Source organism: Sciurus carolinensis, chromosome 7 (genome assembly GCF_902686445.1).
Source record: "Sciurus carolinensis chromosome 7, mSciCar1.2, whole genome shotgun sequence".
Taxonomy (NCBI): domain Eukaryota; kingdom Metazoa; phylum Chordata; class Mammalia; order Rodentia; family Sciuridae; genus Sciurus; species Sciurus carolinensis.
In genome coordinates, this window is record NC_062219.1 from 138760668 (window position 1) to 138786256 (window position 25589).

Here is a 25589-nt window from a genome sequence, read left to right on the forward strand (position 1 = left end):
AGCAACTCAGCAAGACCCTGTCTCTAAATAAAATACAAAAAAGTGCTGGGATGTTGCTCAGTGGTTAAGTTTAATCCACAGTACCAAAAAAAAAAAAAAAAATCCCTACCAGTTGTTGGATGATGATCAATGAAAATTTTACAATAGACAAAACATCTCATATTTTGAGATCTATGAATAACAATGGGAAAAAAGTGAAGTACCAAAATGTGGACAACCGTAGTGAGTTAACTATAATGCAATTGTCTTCCACGCAAGTGCTATGATGTGCCAAGAATTCCAGACTATGTAAAGTTAATGCAGTTTTTAAAAAGTGCACTAGAACACGAAGTTGGCAAAATTCACAATTACCCTGAAAACAAAGAGTGATACAAAGACTTTAACTTGCCTACAGCAGAATAGATAGACTCGCTAGAGTTCAGCTAAAAGACTAATTGGGGTGTTTTACAATGCCACTATAAAGTAAATGGGATTAAATAGTATTGCACTATCTCAAACCTCAGGTCCTTTTTAGTTCCAAAATTCTATTACTTGAATATCTGTCACAATTGTTTGTTTATTTGTTTATTGTGCTCCTAGGGATCACATTTTTTAAAGGCAAATATTTCTCTTCACAAATTGGTACCTTATTTATTAGGTTGCCTAAATGTCTTTGATACTTGTCATTCTCTTCCATGAGTCGATTACAATGGTCTTCTTTTGACTCCAGAAGATCTCCCAATTTTGTGATCTATGAAGAAACATCAGTAAAAATACTAACCTGGAATCTACCATGAAAGTTGCATGTGCATGTGAGAACAAATGGGACAGTAAGCTCTACTTTATTCCAATGTTCTCTTAACCCAGAAGTCCTATGGTCCTAGATGGGACATCTATAAAAACTTGAATTGAGCAACAAATACATCACTTACAGTAACTTTTAACATAAATATTTTTAGAATTATATTCTTTTGAGAAAAGTAACAGGTGAGTCATTAGCATTTAAAACATATATATATATTTATATATATATAAAGGATATTAAGGGCTAGATTACATATATATGTTTATATATATATATATATATAAAGGACATTAAGGGCTAGATTACATATATATGTTTATATATATATACATATATATAAAGGACATTAAGGGCTAGATTACATATATATGTTTATATATATATACATATATATAAAGGACATTAAGGGCTAGATTACATATATATGTTTATATATATATATATAAAGGACATTAAGGGCTAGATTACATATATATGTTTATATATATATATATAAAGGACATTAAGGGCTAGATTACATATATATGTTTATATATATATATATATAAAGGACATTAAGGGCTAGATTACATATATATGTTTTTATATATATATATATATACATATATATATATATATAAAGGACATTAAGGGCTAGATTACTATTATTTCTAACCTATTTTAAGGCACCTGTGTCAAATTTGTTGAAATATTTGCAAAAAACTTGAGACAATGTGTTAAACTGAGTTATATTGTGAAGTGAATCATGAACCAGATCCTGATTAGATTACACATAGAAAAGATGAGCAGAAATTATAATGAGGCTTTATTCACTGATCTTACACCATGAAACAGCTTTGCAAACAAAACAACTTAATACATACAAATATTTATCAGCCCTAAGTCTTCACTTCCTTTTCCATGTATAATCAATACATTGACATATTTGATTTCTATATGAAGTATGTTGTCCTAGATGATCAGGTGTGAGATGTTCAGGTGTGAGAAATATTCTCCCTTGTATAAATAACTGCACATTTTTAGAAAGGTTCAGTTTAGCCAGCGACAGTGGTGCACACCTGTAGTCCCAGCTACTTGGGAGGCTGAGGCAGGAGGATAGCAAGTTTGAGGTCAGCCTGAGACCTTGTCTCAAAATAAAATAAAAAGGACTGGGAATATAGCTCAGTGTTAGAGCAACCCTGGGTTCAATCCCTGTACTGCAAAAAAAAATAATAATAAAAAAATTTTTTTAAAAAGTTAATATATTTCATGTTGTGGTCTACAATCCTTTTTTCTTTTCCCCAGTAGTGGGGATTGAACGCAGAGTTTTGCACAAGCTAGGCAAGTGCTCTACCACTCAGCTACACCCCCAAGTCTTTCTGCAATCCTCCTACCTCAGTCTCCCAAGTTGCTGGGATTACAGGTGTGTACCACCACACCTGGTCCCAATAATATCCTAATCATCTAGTACCCAGACTGAAAGCACCCAGAAAACCACTCCGCACTCGGGAACTCACACAAGAGATTTTAATAAGCAGTGTCTGCCCTTAAGCACAAAAGAGAGAGAAAGAGCGCTAATAGCAGGGGAACCACCCTTAAGTAGTGGAAGCCCATGGGCTAATTGGACCAATAACTAACAGGGTGGGGGGTAGAATCAGAGGAGAAATGGCTACAGCCTTGTTCCTTTCACAGACTGAGTTCAATTTTCTGCTATTATCTTACAAATATATTTATAGCTGCTTTGTTGGGATTTGTTCTTTAAGTCTTATCTCTTTTAGTTGGTAACAGTCATTCCCTTCTTCTCCCTTTTTTAAAAAAATTTTTAGTTGTAGGTGGACACAGTACCTTTATTTCCTTTTATGTGGTGCTGAGGATCGAACCCAGGGCCCCGTGCGTACTAGGTGAGCATGCTACCACTGAGCCACAACCCCAGCCCTTCTCCCTCCCTTTTTCATGCCAATTTTTATTTATTAGAATTCCTCACATTCTAGATTTGTCATCACAGTGTCATCTAATACCCACTATCTTCTACATACCAAGGTCATATTTTCATTTTCTCTAGCATATTTTCCCTGCTTTTATTTTTTTCATGCCACCTGAAGTAAACTATGAAAGTTATTTCCCAGTTATGATTATTGTACACAGCTATTATGATAGCATATACAACAACATGAATGTGCTTCATCTACCTATTTTTTGATTTTTGGATTTTGAAAGATGTCAATCTAATGTCTAAATAGAAACCAAGTTGGGCATTTAAAACTTCAGAACATGAAAGCACATCAATTCCTTGTGTGAATAATACTGCCACAATGCTAGTATGGAAACATTTTAACAAGCAAATTTTTAATTTTTTTTTTTTTGTACCAGGGATTGAACTCAGGGTCACTCAACCACTGAGCCACATCCCCAGCCCTATTTTGTATTTCATTTAGAGATAGGGTCTCACTGAGTTGCTTAGAACCTTGCCGTTGATGAGACTGGCTTTGAACTCATGATCCTCCTGCTTCAGCTTCCTGAGCCGCTGGGATGACAGGCATATGCCACCGTACCCAGCTTAACGAGCAAATTTTTGAGGGTTGATAATGTTTTAAACTTAGGAATAAAGTATGTTGAGAATAAAAATGATAGCAAGGCAACAAAAGTCTTTCTTACCAAGAAGTCAAGCTCCTCATTTAGACTGTGGTACTTATCCAGTTTGACTCCCAATAGGACAGGTGCATCTGTGACATTCTTGGCTTCATCTGAATCAAAGTTTGTGACCTGAGATTTAATGTAATTATCATTTTCAACACTTACACAATCCTTGAAACATTTGACAATGGGTATTTTAGTAGTTTAAAATTCAAAGAGATGACTGATGAATGGCCGGAATCATAGAGCACAGAACTTAAAGTAAGAAGATTTCAGTTCAACAAATTTACCAGAACACAAGTATCTGTAAATTATATTTTTGTATGTTAAAGAAAATGCATAGTAAATGTTAAACTCACCTCAGTAAGGTGATCTTGAAATGCTTTTTCACTAGCAATTAACTCTCTAAAGGTTGTAATTCTGTCTTTATGTTTCAGTAGCTAAGAAAAATAAAACATTTTATATTTCAGAGGAGAAAAAATAAAACTGCATTCTAAATAATTGTGATAAAATCATCAAACCTTGCAGGGTTTAATTTTTTGTCTCCAAAAAACAAACTGTCTTTACAGCTTTTCTGATGAAAAGGGTTCACACTCAGGCATAAAACTGCTAGGTTTATATAGGCCTCTTAGCAAGGCTTCTGGGATCTTGGAGTGTGGGACTTTCCATTTCCTGATGTGAATGGCTCACTGTGTCTAACCTATTTGTCCAAAGCATGTGGTTTAAACTGGACACATACTTTATCTTTGGGAGTTGAAACTTTGGTACACGTTAAGCAGAGGGTGCCCATGTGAACAGCTCCAAAAAGAAAAAGAAAACAAACAACAACAACAACAAAATCCCAGGCCCTGGCTTTTTATAATGAGCTTGTTTGGTAGGTAACACCTCACACCTATAGTCACAGAACATTGTTGGGGCATCCTGGGTGACTCTTGAGGACTCTTGGAGCTTCAGTCTCATTCCCTACTGGTTATGCTCCTCCCCATGGGGGGGCTTTCTCGTGGCTTTCTGCTTTGCAGTCTTTTGCTATAATAAATCACAGCTGTGGGTATGACTGGATGCTGTGTCCTGAGAGACCTTTGGCAAATCATTAAATCTAGGGGTGGTCTTGGAGGACTCATCCTAATATTCAATTGTTATTACATTCTGGTCATTCACTTATTCTTTCTTCTCTTTCCACATTTTTATTGGTGCATTATGGTTGAACACAGTGATGGGATTTGTTGTTACATATTCATACATGCACACAATATAACAATATAATTTAGCTATTATCAATCCCCAGCACATCCCCTTTCCCTCCCCCATTAAAATTCTTTAAAGCAAAAAGAAGTGGGACTGGGGAGTAGCTTAGTGAGAACATCTGCTTAGCATGTGCGAGGTTCTGGTTCAATCTCCAGTGCTCCCCTCCCCTCCAGAAAAAGAAAGAAAGGAACAAGTTTGTCTGGATTGCAATTGATAGTTACTTCTTAATTGTTCATTTGTTCCTTCAGTATAGTAATAATAAATCTTAATATTCAATATTCAAACTCTCCAAATATCAGTGGGGTAGAGCTGCACAAAATTTCATTTTTTTATTGTTAAATATTTCCATTATTTAAAACAAATAGAGAAAATGCTTTGGTGAACCCCTATGTAACTAACAATAGCCAATGGCTCTCTCCTCTAGCCATTTAAGATGTCCAAAGAAGGCCAAGGGGGCAGAAGATGGCCCCAGCTCCTGAAGTCAGGAAAAAGCAGGAAGCCAAGAAGGTAGTGAATCTTATTTGAGAAAAGTCCTAAGAATTTTGGCATTGGACAGGACAATCCAGCACCCACATTGTCAAATGGCTCACTATATCCAGCTGTAATACCAAAGGGTTCTCCTTTAAATACAGCTCAAAGTGCCTCCTGCAATTAACTAGCTCACCCAGGCCTTGAACTGCCAAACTGCTACACAGTTGCTTAGGTTGCCCACAAGTGTATGCCCGACACAAAGCAAAAGAAGCAGAGACTGTTGGCCTGGGGTGAGAAGAAAGCTGCTGGCAAAGGGACTGTACTTATTCCTTGAGCCTTTCCTCTACAGATTAGCTAGAAGACAAAGAGATTCCCCAGAATACCTATAGCAGATTTTCTATCTATATTAATTTAGACAAGTAGTGCAAAGCTTTGTTGCTATCCAAAATTCCATATTTGAATGTTTTACTCTGTTAACCAGATAAAGCTGTCATGTATCTATTCCTTTCAGATTAAAAATGGTATGATTTAACATCCTGTTATCACTCCCTACTGAACTTCCTTGTTATGTTTATCCCTCAATCACTGTACCACCACACTAAGAAAAGAGAATTGAAGAAATTCCAAGAACCTCTGCTCTTACCCTTCCCACCTGAGAAATAAAATTATTTCTATTTAATGTTTCCATTACTCCAAATGATTAAGTTTAAAATCACAACAGAAATATCAAAATAAATTATTCTTCAGGCATTAAGAAACTGAAAAATAATCATGCCAAGTATTTTGTAGATGAAATTTTCCAATACAGTCTTAGGTTAAAAAACAAATCAAATGTTGACTATTGTAAAGCTAACTAACCTGGTTTCCCAAAACAATTCTCAAATGAATTTTAGGAGGGATTTCTCTGTGACCCTCATTTTTCCATTAAATTAATACAATTTTAGAATGGAGAATAAATATAGTACCTCTTTATCTAAATCTATCTTCCTAAGAAGAAGGCTCTTCAATTTTTGCAGCATTATGTCACTAACTTTCTCATTTTCTTTGCAATGTTCAACATCAGGATTGGTGATGTCCTAAGGGTAGTAGTTTGAGAAACAGATTAAAAAATTTTCTTATGAACCTAAAAGGAGGAAGGAAATAAGGCAAATGAAATAGATCTCCCTTCCAAAATATGTGGTCAAACCAAAGGAGATGAAATAATTTTGAACTCCATCTTTCAAATATTCTTCACAAGATACCTCATAAAGAGTTAGTATGGAAGGACCTAATATTGATTCACACTTGTACATAAACTGTTACTGGAAGAGACTAATATAACTGCCAAGATGTTTATGTTTATTTGTAATACCCATGCATGCTTACACATTCATATACACATTGGCCCTTAACCTAGTCAGTTTACAAATCCAAACTTGAGACAAACTGCTATGACTTACACCAAACAGACATCCCCCCAAATATTTAAATTCTAGATATTTCAAGGGTGCCCAGAATGAAATAATGGTACCAATATAATCTCGGGGTCAAAAGTGCATGGGTTTCTATCTGAGGTCTGCCATTTAACCACATGTAGGTCTGTGGACAAGAAACTCAACTATTCTAAGGATTGGTTTGTTTTTCTAAGTTAAAAAAAAAAAAGAAGAGCCTAATAAGGAATGGTGTAAGGACTGAATGAGATAATCCATAAAAAAATCAAGGACTATAAATGTAACTGCCTCCAAGGACATGTCAGGAAGTCAGCAAATACTTGTTGAGAGTCCATTGTGAGCTAAACTTATTTCTTTTATTACCTCTCCTGGTATAGTCCAACCCCAATACTTCTTTCCACAAAGAATCTGGTTTTTTAAATTACCTGACATGTGAGAAGTCCTACCATCAAAGACAGAAGACTGTGAATTTTGGAGGTCAGCTGAGGAGTTTTCTGACCTGGAGTATTTAAGCTCTCTTCTTCACAAGGTGAGCAATTCAGTAACAGATTAGAATGTATCATCTTAGTATCCTATATGTACACAATTCAGATATGTCACAAGAAAGACAAAGAACCTGAATTACCTTTTAAGTAAAATGTTAAATAAAATACTGCTCTTAAAAACTTTAAGCAGCGTTTTCAAACTTATTTTACTCGGGGCATTTCTAAACTCAAAAATTACTGAGGATCCTCAAAACCTTTTCTTCATGTAGTTTATAGCTATCAATATTTATTGTATTAGAAATTATAACTAAGAATATTTTAGATTATTTGATTAGTGATTTTATTTAGTTAACAATTCCATCATTGTGTATCAACATAAATTTTTAGTTAAAATTACATTTTCCAAATTAAAAACAAATTATTGAAAATAATAGCATTGTTTTACACTTTTGCCAATTTTGTGTGTGTGTGTGTGTGGTCCTTGGGATGGAACCCAGGGCCTTGCACATGCTAGGAAAGCTCTTTACCACTCAGCTACAATCTTAGCCTATTCTGCAAATATTTGTAATGTTATGTAAATAAAACAGCAGGATTCCCATATTTGCTTCACACATCCAATCAGCCATGAGAACAATTACAATATTATATCACATAGCTTCTGGAAAAATCTACTGAAAAAAATGAATGAAAAAGGCAATAATGTCTTAATATTATTAAGAAAATATTTTTAATCTCATAGATGATCCCAAATTATACTTTGAAAAAATGAATCCAGTGTTAGTGAAAAGCAAAACTGAAAGCCCAGTATGCAATTTGGGATATTAAATAAATTCACTAGTCAAGATAATACGCTGGGGAGATAGCTCAGTTGGTAGAGTGCTTGTCTTGCAAGCACAAGGCCCTGGGTTTGATCCCCAGCACCGCAAAAAAAAAAAAAAAAAAAAAAAAAAAACCAAGGAACTTGATTTTTTTTGAAAGAAAGCGGAAGAAAAAATGATATACAATGTTCAACCTCTATACAGTTAAACTAATTCAGAGTTTACCAATCCAAAATGTATCATGATTTGGTTAGGAGCTAAATTTAAGTTCATCTTGCTTAGGTCAGTGGTTCTCAAAATCTCAAGTTCAAAGCTAGCCTCAGCAGCAATGGCAAGGTCCTAAGCAACTTGGTAAGACCCTGTCTCTAAATAAAATACAAAATAGGGCTGGGGATGTGGCTCGTTGGTTAAGTGCCCCTTTGTTCAATCCCCAGTACCAAAAAGAAAAAAAAAAAAAAAAAAAAAAAAAAAATTCTGGGATCTTGCTAGAAGTGCATGTTCTCAAGCCCCACCCCAGGCCTTCTGAATGAGAAACTCTTGTGGTGAGACCCAGCAGTCTACATGTTAACAAGTCTTCCAGGTCATGTAGTGAGGTTCAAGTATGAGAACCACTGGTTTAGATAATCTTAGAGTTTTTAAAACACAAGAGAATACCAAGCTCCAAAGAATACTTAAAAATAGAATTATTTGGGACTGGGGATGTAGCTCAGCAGAGTACTTGCTTCACATATGTGAGGTCCTTGGTTCAATCCCCAGAACCACATAAAAAAAAAAAAAAAAAAAAAGAAAAGAAAAGAAAAGAATTGTTTACTTTCAAACAATACACTGATTACAGATTCATAAGAGAAAGTCCATAAAGGACATCTTTGAGGCAACATATCAGCTCAGCTCAGTTACATTTGTTGTAACAATTTAAAAAAAATACATTTTCCTAGTTCCAATTACCTTTCTAAGTAGTCAAAATTAATAAGATTTTACTACACTTAATAAAGATTCAGATACTTTAAGGTAGGCCTATAAAACTGAAATATAATAGATTTTCTCCAGCTGGTGAAAATTATCTTTTCCTTGGATGTGCTTTCATGTTCTCAGTTATTAAAAAAAAAAGTATTTTGAACTGCAGATATCAAAAAACTACATCTCCACGCATACTGATATTAGGTTCTGATGCTATTTTAATGCCTTATAATTTTATAAAATTAATGTTTTAACTAGTATATTTGTTTTACCTTGTACATCAAATATGTAATTATAATATTTAATTTTAGGATGAAGAGTCACATTTAGAAAGTCCTTTCTCAAAGTAACTTAAGAGAGATGCTTCAGGTGATTGGTTATGGGTACTCGGGATGTTCCCAGGTTGTCACCTCTAAAAATATACTCAAAAGAAGACAAAAATAGCTGCTCTTTAAGGTGAATGCCTATAAGCCAAAAAAAGCCTTCTTCAAACCTGTGATGCATTTTCCTGTTTCTCTTTTTGTTAATAACTGTTTCTGCAAACAAATACTATATAAAAATACCATGTCTAAATGTACATCAATCACTACACACTAGAAACTTTTGGAATTCTGTGTTAGGAGATTTCGAATCTGCATTAGTACCTTGGTAACATCTGGTTCCATTAGTTCCTCTAGTGGCTGTATTAACTGAGCTCTCTTAAATTTAGGGACACAATTTTGTTCCTCACTTTTTGAAACTTGCAGCTGAAGTTTTGTATTTTCATTTTTTACTCCATTGATCTGCTGCTGGAGTTCTGAATTCTTGGCCTTTTCATTTTCACATGTGACCAGCAAATTTTTAACCTGAGGAATCAATTTATCAATTCTTGATTTCAACTTCTGTCTTTCTTTGAAGTTTTCCTTTTCAAGTTTCTGGAAATTCTCCTGTAAAGATGAGAACTTTTGTTCTCGGGTCTCTTTTTCCCTTTTCAACAAGTCTAAAGCAGAAGTGGTAGTTTTCTCCATTTCTCCATTAAGTTGCTGCAGCCTTCTTATCTCTTCTTCTTTCTTGCTTAAGGTTTTGTCCATCTCTATACATTGACTTACAGATCTATTTTTTTGTTGCATTTCAGTAATGCACCTTTCCTGTAAACGAATATAACTGACCTTGACTTTTTTAACTTCCATCTGTAAGATTTCCTTCTCTTTCTTAGATTCTTGAAGACGTTTTTTGGTGTTAGTTAAAATCTCTTGCAAATTCTGTAATTTCTTCTTAACATCATTCCTCTCTAGGATTATGTTGTATTTGTCTTCAATCAATTCTTCAATATTTTCCTTCAGCTTATTTATGATGTCAATGAACACTTGCTGTTTGGTAATCTTCATCTGTAGTTCTTTAACCTTCTTCTCTAAATGCAGGTTCTTACACTGGAAGTCGTGGATACGCATCTGCTGCTTTTTGTTGGTGTACTTTAATTTCCGTAAAGCTTCGTTTAAAGCCATGTCCTCTTCTAATGGCTGTAAGCTTTCCAAGCTTTGCTGTGTGTCAGGTGTCAAGCAGTTCTCCCAAGAAGTTCCCCCACTCCTGGAGATGCCTGGAGACCAACTTAAGACAACCCCTGGGCTTTCCACACTTCTTGCTGTGGTTTCTTCCTGTTGACTGACAGACATTTCAGCAATCTCCTCAGGATTTTGTGTTTCTTTTGAAGAAACTTCAGTCTGTACAGTAAATAAAAATGAAAAAGTACAAACATCCCAATGAATCACCTTTTCAGCATGAGTTTGATAAGAGAAGCTATGTCTATTATATTTCATTTACAAGTAAAAGAGAGTTTCATTGTTGTTCATTTATTTTGAAGTAGATGAGAATATTTGAAAAAAGAACTTTATTGGGTTAGGGGTATAGCTCAGTGGTAGAGAACTTGCCTAGCATGCTTGAGATCCTGCATTTGATAACCAGGACTGGAAAAAAAAGATTTTATTTTCCCATGTTGATTTCTGGAAAACAACATTTAAAAAATTTACTCAATTAGAGTTTCTCAAGATTGCTTCTTCCTCTTTCCACTGCATTATCAACCAGCCAAGCTTTGGAGTCGGAGCAGACCTTGAATTCTAGAAGCCTAGTTTGGTTTCTCAACTATAAAATAACAATAATAATACCTACTTCCAATAATTTCTACTTACCAAAGTTAACACCTAAATAAGAGTTGCTGAATGTATGTATAGCACCTAAAGCATAACAGAACACAAGCAGTAGGTGTGTGGTAGAGATATGAATTGTGCTTACTTTGACAAAACAAAAAATTATACTTCAATACTTTTACCATTTTCTATCATGCAAACTTTTCTGAACACACATAAGAGGCTTTCTTTGACTTTAAATAAATAAAATAAATAAATATATCACTTTTCCTAAAGAACACAAGGTCCTTTTTGAATAGACTTTAAAATTCCTCATACCATAACTCCTGTGGAACATGCAAATGGTAGGCGAACAAACCTCATGATTGACTTTATGGTCACAATCCGGGTTTTAGGGACAAGGTGAATGGACAGTAAATTGTGGTACAAAAAGCTCTGAAATGAATATGACATTAAAAACCTAGTAAAAGACACCTGACAGGGTGGTATTAGGCCAACTTAGAAATATTGGACCCGTCTTTTAATGGATTTTCATTACTTTGGGATAAAGACAAGTAACTTTTTGAGGCCTCAAAGACCTGGACACCTGACCCATGCCACTCCTCCATCCTTATCCACTAAACCCTTTTTGCCCTTGCAACCCTGGGTTTCCTGGGCTGGGCTTCCCTCAAGTCCTAGTAAGTTCCCTACTCCCTGCAGGGGTTCTGCAGATGCTGTTGCCTATGCATGGAATGCTCTTCCACCCTTTGTGGCCTAATGAACTCCGGACTCATTCTTTAGAGTTCAGATTAATGATCACTTCTCAGGCACACCTTCTGGACACCCTTGACCAGGTCAGTGTCCTGATTGAAGATGACCACCCTACTTCAATACAGCTCTTATCATAGATTGACATTTATTTGTGTGATTATGTGCTTAATGACTATCTCCTCTGCTAGGATGTTATTTTCATGAGGACAAGACCAAATCTTTTTCTTGTTTGTTTGTAACCAGTATATAACTAGGACAGGGCAGGTACAAAATAAATGCCCCAGAGTATCTGCTGACTGGTTGAAAAATGACAATGCAACAGAAAGCAAAAGGAGCAATCTTGAAAAACCCTAATTAAGCAGACTTTTAAAATGTCATTTTCCAGAAATCAATATGGGAAAATTGCGTGTGTGTGTGCGCGCGCGTTGCTGGGGATCAAATCCAGGGTTTCAAGCTTGCTCTACCACTGAGTTACAACCCCAGCCCAGTAAAGTTCTTTTTCAAACACTGCCATCTACTTCCAAATAAATGAAAAAAATAAACACTGGTCATACTTGTAAGTGAAATAACAATCATAGTTTCTTTTCTTACCAAACTCATATTGAAAGGGGGGTTATTAATACTATGCTTGGTTTCTATTCACCCATACGAATTCTTACAGTTTATATTTTTTTGTTCGGACAGTATGTAGAATTTATAAAGTTGGTATATTCAGTGCTTTGGATACTACATGTGTGTCCAGAATCAACAAACCAAATATAAATTAATGTTTTCACTTTGGCAGAAGTTAGTATTCTTTGATTGTCCACAGAATTCCAACATACAGAAAAATCTTAAGCTTTTCTTGTCAAATAATTTAGTCAACACTTCTGCATATCTTCCTTTTCTCAACCTTTCCCTCCACGCAAACTATGAGTTTCAACTAATTTGCTTCAAAGGATATTAAAATGTATTATATTCAATGCACTATGTAGATGCTATGGGCTGTAAAAGGATAAGTAAAACAGAGTACTGATCCTTGGAGAAATGACCATTTGGTGGAGATAATCCCCAAGTACTTGAATTTATTAGAAAAAATTTTATCTGAATTGGTTAAGATCTCAGAATGCATTTTCTTCAGAGAAGCTAAGTCCCTCGTAGTAATTCTGATTCAATATTCAATGCTACTTGGAAAAGCCTAAATTATATATATATATACCCGTACATCCTTGAATATTCCAGTCTCTTCTGACCATCAACAATCTTACCTCCTCTGTTTTATAATTAACTCTCTGATGAAGCAGGCTAAAGCTATTCTCATTATAAAATGGGTTTTCAAAATTTCTGAGGACACCTTCTTTATATAAAAAGCTCTGAGGTTGACTAGGGTTAAGGACAGATTCCATAGCAGTGCTTTTAGCCAGTGACTTTTCCATATACTGCAGTGTCTCTCCATTGCAGTGGATTAGATGTGGACTCTGAGCAGACTGCCTGACACACTCATGAGCAAGCTGGTCTTTATTTGCAGAAATGCTAGTTTCCATTGGATTTTCTTCCTTACATAAATCTTGCTTTATATTGGTATCTTTTGCATAATTATACACAAGGCTTTGCAATTCTGGCTTTTCCATGTAAGAAAAGTCTTCTGTCAGATTTTGAAATGTTGTCATTTCATCATTAAACGCTTCTAGCTGATGAAATTTGCAAATGGGTTCAAATTGTCTCAATGAAGTCATGCAGGTGTTAACAGGCTGAATTTGAATATTCCGTGAGTAATTTCCAATGATGTTATCTTATTAGAAAGAAAGAAAGGAAAGAAGAATGAATTGATTATCATTCATTAAATTAAATTAAATTTAAATTGTTGAAGCCTTTTAGGAATTACATATTCTTTCAACCTTATTCACTGTGTGAATTTCAGCATGACTATGCTAGCAAACTAAACACAGCAACTTTTTTTACAATGGGGAAAGAAGTCCTTAAATGCCACAAAAAAGCATTTTTTTATCCTTCTGATCAAACACCATTACAACAAATTCCAAGATATCTATAAAATTCTGTTGTCATCTTTTTATTTAAAAAATTTTTTTTTATTTTTACAGACTGCATTTTGATTCATTGTATACATACGGGTACAACTTTTCATTTCTATGGTTGCACACGATGTATATTCACACCATAAGTGTAATCATACATGTACACAGGGTAATGATGTCTGTCTCATTCCACTATCTTTCTGCCCGCTCCCTCATTTCCCTCTATACAATCCAAAGTTACTCCATTCTTCTCTTACCCCCACCCCTGCACCACCCCCTTATGTATCATCATCTACTTATCAAAGAAAACATTTGGCCTTTGGTTTTTTGGGATTGGCTTATCTTAACTGTTATTTTAAAATATGTTAATTACAAAATGTTTCAAAAGGTTGCAAAATCACATGGAGTAGCATAACAGCAAACATATATTTAAAAAACTTGTTTGGGGGCTAGGATCATGGCTCAGTGGTAGCAGGCTTGCCTTGCACGTGTGAGGCACTGGGTTCGATCCTCAGCACCACATAAAAACAAATAAATAAAATAAATTTATTAAAAAAAAAAAAAAAAAAAAACTTGTTTGGTCTTATTACCCCTAATTTACAGATAAGGACACTGAGACTCAAGAGATGTTAAGTCACTTGCCTAAGGTCATAGAGCTGAGATTCTAGAACACTACTTCTAAATGAAATGCTATACTGTTTCTTAATGACATACTGCCCATTTTTAATACTTGTCTAAAAAAATTAGAAATGAGCTGGGTGTGATGGCACACAACTGTAATCCCAGTAAGGCAGGGGGCTGAGGCAGGAGGATCTCGAGTTCAAAGCAGCTTTAGCAACTTAACGAGGCCATGTCTCTTATGTAAAATAAGAGACATGGTCAGTGAGACCATGTCTCTTATGTAAAATATAAAAAAGGGCTGGGGTTGTGGCTCAGTGGTTATGTGCCCCTGAGTTCAATCCTTGGTACCAAAAAAAAAAAAAAAAAAAAAAATATCCTGGGAATACACAGTTTAGTGGTAGAGTGCTTACCTAGCATGTGCAAAGTCCTGGTTAGATCCCCAGTACCACAAAAATAAACAATAAGAAGAAAGAAATATTTCTCTTTCTTATTGTCACAATGGCATTTTCTAATTTTTTTTAGAAATTAGAATTTTTAGTTCATATGTATGTATTTATCCATGTGAATTTTCCTTTTGGATTTGGTGTGAGGTAAGGTTCTAATCATTTCCTACATTTTTTTGTTTTCCCCCTGTGCTGGGGATTGAACCCAGGGCCTTGTGCTTGCAAAGCAAGTACTCTACCAACTGAGCTATCTCCCCAGCCCCCATTTCCTACATTTTTTAAAGAGTCAACTTTCAGGAGAATTGAATTATATAATCCATCCTAATCCAACTGAGGTACAATAATTCCTCTATCAGACACCAAGTATGCATTTTTTATAAGCGGATCTATTTTTGGACTCTATTATTTCACTGTTGTGTTGCCCCTCTACCCATAACTTATTGTTAAATTTACTATAACTTCTATAATAAATCTTGTTAGCTGGCAGAACAAGTTTCCCACATCTTCTTTTCCCAAATTGCAATGATTTTTGTTTTTTAGATTTTTTAAAAACTTTTTTCACTTCTAAATGGGAACATTAGGACCAACTTACAATAAATGAAATTACATTAATTCATATATTTGAGGAAAACTTAAAATCTTATCTTCATAATACTGAACATGAAACAGTTATATTTTACATCTTCCAGGGAAGTTTTATAATTTTTCCATAGAAATCTAATAAACTCTTTTTAGATTTATTCTTAGGTACCTCAGTTTGAGCTGCTGCTAATAAGTTTTTTTAAAAAGTTGATACTGGTAACTTGTAATGCTTAGTTTTTTAAACTGATTCTTCTACATCAATTTTTCTAAACTTACATATTAATTCCAATAGTTCATAGATTCTTATCAATTTTCTATGTAGAAAAATCACATATTTACAAAAATGTCTTCTCTTATTCTTACAACTGCACATACTAAATTCCATAATTTCAATAATGCTTGTCAAATCTTTTTAGTATTGGTCATAATTATTAAAAATAAAACAACCTTTCTATACAGCATTTGAATTTGCTTTACTAAATATGACCTATGTGTCTCATTATATGATTAACTCTGAAACTTTCATCTATCAACTTAAGGCTAGAATATATTTTTAGTTATATCAACATACATCTTTTAAGATACTTGTACAGTCTATAATACAAGTATCTGACTAAACTTGAATCATAGCTCAATTAAAGCTACAAAACCTTAGGCAAGTTAGTGAATCTTACACTCCTCCCCTGTAAAATGGAGATAAAAACAGCCCTTGTTTCAATTTTTCAAAATTCCTATTTCATAGATTGGTGAATTATTATAAAATGAATAAATGTATATAAAGTGCTTAGCATAGTACCTATTATCACAGGGCACAAAAATTTGTTTTTGTTTTACATGTTGCCAACAAAGAGATACTTACCACCTAAACTGTCTTGTATGCTACAAATATCTTCAGAAAGTGTGGGTTTAGACTCATTCTCCCTTTTTGCATTTTTTGTTTCATTCTGCATTCATAATAAAATATTATTAATACTTCAAGCAAACATTATAAGCTTCTTCTAAAGGTGTACATACATAGCTACATAAAGGTGAAATAATTTTTTTGCACTAGTATCTTTCGAGTCACAACATTGACAAATAGCCTACTATTTTAATATTCTGGTGTTTTAATGAGTCAGATCATGTAACTATAAACGTAGGAATACTTGAGAGTACATATATATGCACATGCACATATGTATATATATTAGTGATAATTCTTTGGTGTTTGTTAAATCTCGTCTAAACAGCATTAGAGTAGTTGTTAGTTTTTCAACATTGAAGATGTATAAACTGGAGTTCTAGTAATGAGCTGACATCTGATTCCACTAAATAGTGATTTTTGAAATTCACACAGGATTATTATTACTTCAACATTATCCTAAAAAAGGGGTTTACTAATTAATATCATAAATAAGATAGGAAGAAAATATTTTAAATTTTTGAGAAAAACATGGGTTTAATCATAGTGTATCAAACACTTGGCATGGTGGCCTATAATCCCAGTGACTCAGGAGGTTGAGATAAGATGATCCCACGTTCAAGGCCAGATTCAGCAACCTATTGAAATACTGCCTCAAAATACAATAAAATGGACTGGGGATGTAGCTCAGTGGTAGAGTACCCCTGTGCTCAATTGCCAATACCAAAATAAATACAACAGTATATCAACTGTGTGGATATAAATGATATCCTAAAAAAATCCTTTTATTATAGTCAGTTGGCTACCTGGGTGTGGTGGTGCATGCCTATAAACCCAGTGACTCAGTAGGCTGAAGCAGAGGGTCCTAAACTGGAGGCCAGCCTTAGCAATTTAGCAAGTCTCTAAGCAGCTTAGCAAGACCCTGTCTCAAAAAGAACTGTAAATGTAACTCAGTGGTAGAGCACCCCAGCAGTTAAAAAAAAAAAAAAAAAAAAAGTCAGTTGGCTACAGACCTCTATTCAGTAATATTTTCAAGAATTGTTTTATGTATTGAATGTACTTGTAAGTACAATAAGTTACAGCTTATTAAAATCTGTTTAGACTTGTTATTAATTTATACCATTCCTCCTAATTACATTTTAAAAGTATTAAGAATATATTTGAAAAATAAGCATGATTCACTTGCCTTTATATTTTACACAGTTTTCTTAGGATCTATTTCTCATAGACTTTCAGACAGCTTCCAACCCTAGTCATCTCTGATTGTACTATTTTTAACTAAAATGTGTCTTTTGTTCCTTTTGTGTATAAATTTACTATTAGGAATACAATGTCCCATGAAATCCAAGGAGGATCTCCTCAAGTAATTTTTTTTTTTTTTTGCAGTGCTGGGGATTGAACCCAGGGGGATTGTGCTTGCGAGGCAGGCACTCTACCAACTGAGCCATGTCCCCAGCCCTTAAGTAATTTAAGACATCCATTTTTTCAAATGTAGTATATAGAATCTAGACCTTGATTAACACTATAATACTCTGATCCCATTTTTTTCAAAATGAGAAAGTTTTTAAATAATTATTTTAAAAATCCTGAACATTGAAGAGGCAGACAGAAAGAGACAAAGTATTCAAAAGTTCCCTATAATACGTAAGGTTACATGCAAACTACACATCTGTAAAAATAACTTAACTAGCCCCCATTTATGAAAATTTAGTTTCCAAGGTCAACTTACTACAGTTAATTATTTAAGCATCTTACTTGAATATTTCTAGAGAGAATTTTATTTTACTTTTTATTCTAGGGATTTAACCCAGGGGAGCTTAAACAAAGCCACATCCCCAGACCATCTCTGTATTTTATTTAGAGACAGGGTCTCCTTAAGTTGCTGAGGTTGGCTTTGAACTTGTGAGCCTCTTGCCTGTCTGCGGAGGTGCTGGGATTACAGGCGTGCGCCACCATGCCTGGAGTCCTTGACTGAATTTTAAAATGCAGTTGAACTCTTCGATTTCATATTTCTAGACTTCCCTTTAGAAAGGCTTTGCCAATTTATAAACTGAATCACATGAAATTTTCAATATTTGTCCATTTTTGAACTACAAAAAGGCAACTTCCCATGGCATAACTTAATACATTCCTGTTATTTCCCTATACCCACATTAGCAACTTTCAAACCCTTAGAACAACACTTGTGAAGTTCTTGGGATATTTTGTGAGAAGGGGCACTAGGTATTTTCATGAAGATGAAGGATGGGAGCCATGTACATGGAGGGTGCTGTCAATGTTATTATGAATGACAACTAAGTCTGCATCCTGACACAGTGGAAGACACACTATACCAGGAGTCATGTTCCTTGGGCACTTGTCCTGCCTCTGTGACTGAATTATGGCTAAGTCCCCTAGTTGCACTCTTTGGACTTTATGAGGTTAGAAAGGATCAGTTTCAACACTTTCATCTGTAAAATTTTTCCTGTCTTCATACACTAGTGGGACTAGGAAAACCAGGCTGTATCCTCCTCCTCTATGTATCCACTGGAAATTCTCTTATTGTTCTTATTTTTGAAAATATGTTTATCTGGAAGACAATGTGAATACTGAACATAGCTGAACCTTCAGAACCTGTAAGCAATGCACACCTGAGGAAAGTATGAAGCACTGAGGCCAGTTTCCATACAGAAGGGAGAATGTGAGTGAGTTAAGTCTTCAGAAAGAACACTGAAATTCAAGGCATCCGATTCTGACATGCTTTCTAATTTTTCATGACAGGTCTCCACTTCAAAGTGTACAGGATCTGATGGTGATGGCCAAAATTTTTCAAAGCCCTTGTTCCTATCTGCTGAATGATGGAAAGCCTCCTCAAAAAAACAAAAACAAAAAGACAAAAACACACACACACATATAATTTTAGTATCTATTAACATAGTCAAACAAAAAGAGTCTTACCCCCACCCTTCCTCACACTTGCAGCAAAATTCACAACTTTGTTAGGAAAAAAAAAGGGCCATTTAAGTTATGAGAAAAAATTTTAAAATTTAGTCTGAGTATACCATGATAACTTGGCATACTACTATCCCATAATTCACTAAAGGCTGTGACCTAGAAAGTGAAGGGATCTGTTAATTAAAAGGACCAACATAAACCAGTATTCCCTCCTCACTTCCTAATGTCACATGGATTCTCTCAGGCACCTGTGATTGAAGATTTGGAGGCATCTTGGCATCCATTTCATTATCCACAGCTGAACAGTGACCAAGTCCTGTTTTTGCTTTAAAAATGTGTTTCCATCACCCATGCTTTCATTCCATTCCTTATGCCACCACTCTGATCCATATCCTGACATGCGCATTTGCCAAAAGATGGGAGTAGGAAAGATGTCCAGTCACTGAGTCCAGATTCTTCTACTTGAACTTCATGGCTTTCCACAGCCTGTACTCGCATTACCTACCCAATACTCACCCCTACTTTAGTCACATCAGGCTCATTTCCTGCAAACAGATAATGCTTTCTACTGCTTTGGCAACTGGCCCTGCCACTCCTCTCTTAAAACCTTCACCTATATTTAAAAATCCCTACAATGCTTTTAGTCTCTGAATCTCTCACAATTCATCATACTACCTTAGTCTTCACCACTGTTAAGGGTGTTAGTATTTTTATTTACAGATTACAATTGCCTTGTGAGAAGTCTACTTATGCCTTTTCTGTATATCCTACTATAAACAGGCCATTGTTGCACAACACACCCGGATTGAATAAATCCTGCATTTCAGAGACTTACTTCTACTAAATCCTCTCAATGTGCAGTCACTACTTATTTGGATGAATTATTTTGATGAATTGTTGAATTAATCATCAATTTAACGAAGGTTGTGTTCAAACTTATGCCATCACTTGGTAAAATATAAACAGTAAGCAAGCCAAGGTCACAAAGGATTTGTGAAAGGTCCAACCATACCTTCATTTTCTTTACATTTTCCAAAAAAATAAATACTGCCAGGGTTGTGGGGAAGGGGATCTGAAAAACTTACTGTTTTCCAAATCCAAAAAACCATAAAGGCCTCTTTTGTGTGTGTGTGTGTCCATAACTTTCAAATACATAACTTTGTTCATGCCTCCTAGAGTGCTGCACAACTGACAGTTGACTTTTTTTTTTTTTTTTTTTTTTTTTTTTTTTAAGTCAGGCTTACTTTTTCCATCTTCCATATCGGTCCTTGGCATATTTATATTAGATTTTTAAAATACTTACTCAAATGTTTGGACAGCTATTTCGGAGACATTCTAAAGTAGTTTAAAAATAGATGATATATCAAAAAACTCTTAAAAGTTTTGTATTGTTTTCAGTCGTATGACAAACTTCAACTTTTTAAAAGCACGTATTTCATTTTCACGTCAAAACAACGCACCAAACTTTGTAAGGCACGAAAGCGCGCTCAAATCCATGATCCAGATAATTTCTGGAATCCACGCTAAAAATTTCGATCTTCCCACCCCCAACGCTGGCCCTGAGGGAGGAAGAACACCTTTCCACCTTTCCACCTTTCCCCACCGAGGGCTTCTGCAAACAGGCAGCCGGCTCCAGGCGCGCTGGAACGTCCCTGTGTGACGTCCGCGCGTGCCGGTCAATCTCGAGGGGGGGTGGGCACCGGTGCGTTCGACCCCACTCAGTTCCCGAGTAGTGAAGTTAGGAAGGGGTGGACTCCCAGAAAAACAGCCTGTGCGCTAACTGGAGCGCCCTTCTGCGAGAGGAAACGCAAAAGCCGCAGACAGAAAAGAAAACCTCCGAACAACGCACTGTACACTTGGTAGCCGCGCAGGGGAGTCAACCTCCTCGTCCGACAACGCAGTTTGTCCCTCTAGCTCACCGTCCGGAGCTAGCTCCCGGATCTCCGCACGGCACAGGGGCGGGACTTCCTGTGATGTCGGACTTCCGCCAGGGGCGTGGCTTCTTGGTCGCCGGATGGTTCAGGGCGCTGGACCTGTTGGTCCTCGTGGCCGGCGCCGTGGGTGTGGGGGCTTCTGAACCGTTTGCTAGGCGGGGTTCGCGGAGCGGCAGTTGGATTCGCCACAGGCAAAACCGTTTCTGTGCCGTTCCTGTCTGAGTGCAGAGCGGGCGGCCTCTGGGGGCGCTGAGGGCTCGGTGCCTTCTGTCATGGACTACCGGCGGCTGCTGATGAGCCGGGTGGTCCCCGGGCAGTTCGACGACGCGGATTCCTCCGACGGGTAGGCGACCGTAGGGTACTCCAACTCTCTTCAGATTCTGCTCTCTCAGCTCGTGTGGTACGAGGGTAACTCAGTCGGCTTCATCCGCATCCCGGCTGAATCTTCCCGTTTTAGGTCGTAGTTCAGTGAGTCATTTGTCGAAGAACTGCGGGTTCCCAGAACGGTTAGTATAGCCGAAAAATAGAATTGGGAATAGCAACTGGAAAACGTAGGTTTTTGTATTTTAACTACATCCTCAAGTACTTATTGAGCACTTCCTGTGTACCAGGTATCCTTGGCTGGAGATAATCTTGAACAAGACAAACCCAAGTCTACTGTGCTGAAAGTTGACGTGGAAGGGAGAACATGTTATTTGTAAAAAGTAAAATGGTGATATGTATCATACAAGTAATTAAAATAGATTTAAATATACTAAGTAATGGCCAGGGAAGGGATATGGTCGAGATTTACATGACAAGGGAATATCATTCCAGGCAGATATAACAAGTGCGGAGATCCCATGGTGGAATCCCTCTTGCTGGTGAAAGGAACGGAGCATAGAGAGCACAGTGGAAGTGGTTGAGATAGGGAAATGAGAAGGAACCAGGTCATGTAGAGCCTTACAAGTGACGGCAAGGAGTTAAGATACTGTTCAACATGTTATAGAAGGCCAGAGGAGGGATTTTAGCAGGGGAAAGATGTAATTTGATTTGTGATTTAAAGGAATCATTCTTCTGTGTAGAATATGGTCATGGAGAATGAGAATGAAACAGAGACCAGTTTGAAAGTAATCAGGTTCAAATATGATAGGTACCAGAGCTGGATATGATTTGGAGATAGCAGTGACAGGTCTGGTGGTAAAGTGTTCTAGGGAAGGAGCAGTGAAGAATAACTCCTACTCAAAAGGAAAATGAAACTGCTATTTTGAAATCCAAGAAAAGGATTTGCACTTTTTGGTAAGGATTTTATTTATTAATTGGTATATTTTTCAGTAAATAAACTTTCACTATTTTCTGTGTGTCAGATCTAGTGTTAGGTGGTAGGGATGTGTTGGTAAACGGTATCCTGATGGATGTAGAGCTTGTACCCTGGCAAGGAAAACTGATACTAGATAGACAAATTATTTGTCTTAGAATTGAGTAAGTAGTGTGGAGGAAAAATGGGTGAATAATAGGGAAGACTTCCTTGAGCAAGTGAGAGATAGCAAACTGATATGAGAAGGATGAATAGTGTTTAGCTAACAACAACAAAAAATGAGAAGGGCTTTTCAGTCTTATGATTACAGATCAACATACAGAAGACCTTATGGAAGAATATAAGTGGGAAGAAGAAATAAAGCAGCTAGAATAGATGATGATAATGAGAATGCACTAATATACCAACCAAGCCAGGTGAGATGGTACATGCTTATAATCCCAGCTATTCAGGAAGCTGAGGCAGGAGGATTGCAAGTTCAAGGTCAACCTCAGCAACTCAGCAAGACTGTCTGAAAAAATAAAAAGGGCATGTGCGCCTCTGTACATACCTGTAATCCCAGCAGTTTGGGAGACTGAGGCAGGATAATGGCAAGTTCAAGGCCAGCCTCAGCAAATTAGCAAGTCCCTCAGCAACTTAGTGAGATCCTGCCTCAAAAAAAAAAAAAAAGCTTGGTATGTAGCTCAGTGGTAAAGGGCCCCAGCTTCAATCCCCAGTACCAGAATCAATAAATAAGACTGAGAATGTAACTCAGTGGTAGAGCAACTCTGGGTTTAATCCCCAGTACCATTTAAAAAAAATAAAAATTACCATCCACATGGGATATTGTGAGGATAAAGCCAGGGGTTCTTCCACTGGGGATGATTTTGCTACCCACAGGGGACTTTTGGAAATCTCTAGAGAAATTGTTGTTGCTCATAGCTGGGTGGGTGTATGCATTACTGATGTGTGGTACACAGAGGACATAGATGTTGCTAAATACCTTGCTGTGTACAAAACAGTCTGTCATAGCAAAGGATTACTGAGGTTGAGAAGCCCTGGGGCAAAGTTGTAACTTTAACATGCTACTTTAGGTAATTGGTAATTGAAGGATTAATTTATAGATTATGTAGATCATATTTATGAAATTCTAGTAAATTACAGGTGTTGAGGGATTCTCTTCCTACCCATGCCCATGGGGATTTGGAGCCCTCAGAGCCATAGCTGCTTAATTTATTGGGATTGATATTTGAATTTATTTAAATCTGTGTGATTGTTTTTACGTAGTGCATATTATTAGTTTTTCCATATGATTTCTGTCCTTGTTTTCTGTATGAACTGGCAATACCTCTATTGAATTTCAGGCCTATAGACATATTTGATATGCATTTTGTTTGTTTGTTTGTTTGTTTTGGGTGCTGGGGATTAAACCCAGGGCCTTGTACTTACAAGGCAAGCACTCTAACGACTGAGCTATCTCTCCCCAGCCCCTGCATTTTGTTTTATAAAAATTGAAAGTGCTGGGTACATGAAACATTTTACACAAACATCCAGATTTTTGTCTTCTCTTGGAAAGCCAAGACAATCTAATAACACAGGGTCTGAATTCTTACATGGAGAAAGAAGACCCTGTTAGTTGTGCTGCCTTTACCCTGTACCTCTCTCTTTAAACAGTCCCCACTTCTATTGTCTTATATTCAGCCAACTTCACTCACATGTAGTGTTTGGCTTTTGTAGTCCCTGTTCTTTGATTTGGAGTTCTTTGTGTCTCATCAATTTTGATATAGCTTCTTGTATTGCAAAGTGGTATTGAATTCAAAGTTCAGACATATTCCCAAATTTGCTAGAAATGTTTTTTTTTGTTTTTGTTTTTTGTCTTGGAGCAGCTCCATAAATGATTTTTATATTTAGGTCTGGGAGATATATTGTGAGGAATGTTTCAGATTTATGAGCATTATTTAGTAAGTACATATGTGAGTCCAGGTAGAGGATTTGCAAACATGCCAAAACATGTTATTTCTAGTGACAATGTAGATTTGAAGATAATCAAAGCAGAAGATGGCATTCTGTTTGAAGACCTTCAAAATAACGTGACTGAGAAGAGTGAAAGTGAGATAAAAGTTGAAGAGGAAGAAGAGGAGGACTATGATGATGACAGTGATTGGGACTGGGATGATGGAGTTGGAAAACTCACCAAGGGTTATGTCTGGAATGGAGGGAGTAACCCACAGGTATTTAAAAGATTCTGTATATCTTTATGTTGTCTATTTGTCTTTTTTTTTTTATTTGGGGGAAAGTACTGAGAATTGGACCCAGGGTCCTTAAAAACTGAGACATAATCCCCAGTCCTTCTTATTTTTATTTTGAGACAGGGTCTCACTAAGTTGCTTAGGGCCTCACTAACTTGCTGAGACTGGCTTTGAACTTAAGATCCTCCTGCTTCAGCCTCCCAAGTTGCTAGGATTACAGACATGGGCCACTGCACCTGGCTTCTGTTTGTCTTTTTTAAAAAGACATTTTGTGGTTCTGGAATTAATTGAAGTTTTTTCAAGTTATGTTGTCCTGTAGCCCTAGTCTTGATTGATTTTCATTCTTTGTCATTTTCATATTTCTCATAATTTCCTGAGTTTGGATTATTTACATAATCAGAAATCATTGAGTGTTATAAGAGCTGGATGATTTTAAGTTACAGGTCAGGGCAACTTAGCGAGATCCTGTCTTCAAAAAAAAAAACATTAAAAGGGTTGTGGGTAATATAACTCAGTGTAAAGCAGTTGCTCAGCATGTGTGAGGCCCTGGGCTCTATCTCCAGTACCTAAATAAGTAAATAAATACATAGTAGCACAAGGTTATAAGCTTTAAAACGTCCATAGAAAATGACATGAATAGTTGGTAATTATTAAGAAATAAAGTTCAAACTCCTTAGTAAATCAAGAAGTACAGATTAAATATGTAGAGATACCAACTTCTCACCTGTGAAACTAACAAAAACACAAAATACATAATTGATAGTCAGATTAATAGGTACAATTTAGAGGAAAAACTGATCTATGATAAAAACTTTAAAAGCTTACAAATGTTTTGACCAGCATTTCTTCTAGTGGTATGCCCAAACTTATTTACAAGAGTGAGTCTCCAAGGTTGTTTGTGGCAGAGGAACATTGGAAACAACCTTGATTAAGTTTACTGTGGGACTGATTTACACAA

The 25589-nt window shown here is 36.2% G+C and overlaps 2 protein-coding genes across 10 annotated transcripts in view; one reads left to right on the forward strand and one right to left on the reverse strand.

Annotated features, from left to right (window-relative positions):
• The window catches only part of Cage1 (cancer antigen 1), a 33696-nt gene extending 12613 nt beyond the window's left edge, over positions 1–21083 (reverse strand). Inside the window, exons 1-10 of one of the 7 annotated variants that reach the window (XM_047559774.1) lie at positions 20776–21083; positions 18869–19084; positions 16197–16281; positions 12924–13447; positions 9448–10503; positions 6969–7115; positions 6079–6189; positions 3757–3837; positions 3419–3526; positions 626–730 (exon numbers count right to left, since the gene is read on the reverse strand). In XM_047559774.1, coding sequence (XP_047415730.1) covers positions 626–730; positions 3419–3526; positions 3757–3837; positions 6079–6189; positions 6969–7115; positions 9448–10503; positions 12924–13447; positions 16197–16281; positions 18869–18976 — 2325 coding nt within the window. In that variant the 5' untranslated portion in view covers positions 18977–19084; positions 20776–21083. Of the gene's footprint in view, positions 1–625; positions 731–3418; positions 3527–3756; positions 3838–6078; positions 6190–6968; positions 7116–9447; positions 10504–12923; positions 13448–16196; positions 16282–18868; positions 19088–19420; positions 20366–20475 lie in introns of those variants that run through there. The other 6 variants (XM_047559773.1, XM_047559772.1, XM_047559769.1 and 3 more) reach the window with 6 other exon arrangements.
• Positions 21084–21172: 89 nt separating this feature from the next.
• The window catches only part of Riok1 (RIO kinase 1), a 31520-nt gene continuing 27103 nt past the window's right edge, over positions 21173–25589 (forward strand). For 2 of the 3 annotated variants that reach the window (XM_047558298.1, XM_047558299.1), the window contains exons 1-2: positions 21173–21449; positions 24406–24613. In XM_047558298.1, the coding sequence (XP_047414254.1) occupies positions 21379–21449; positions 24406–24613 (279 nt within the window). In that variant the 5' untranslated portion in view covers positions 21173–21378. Of the gene's footprint in view, positions 21450–22590; positions 22820–24405; positions 24614–25589 lie in introns of those variants that run through there. The other variant, XM_047558300.1, reaches the window with a different exon arrangement.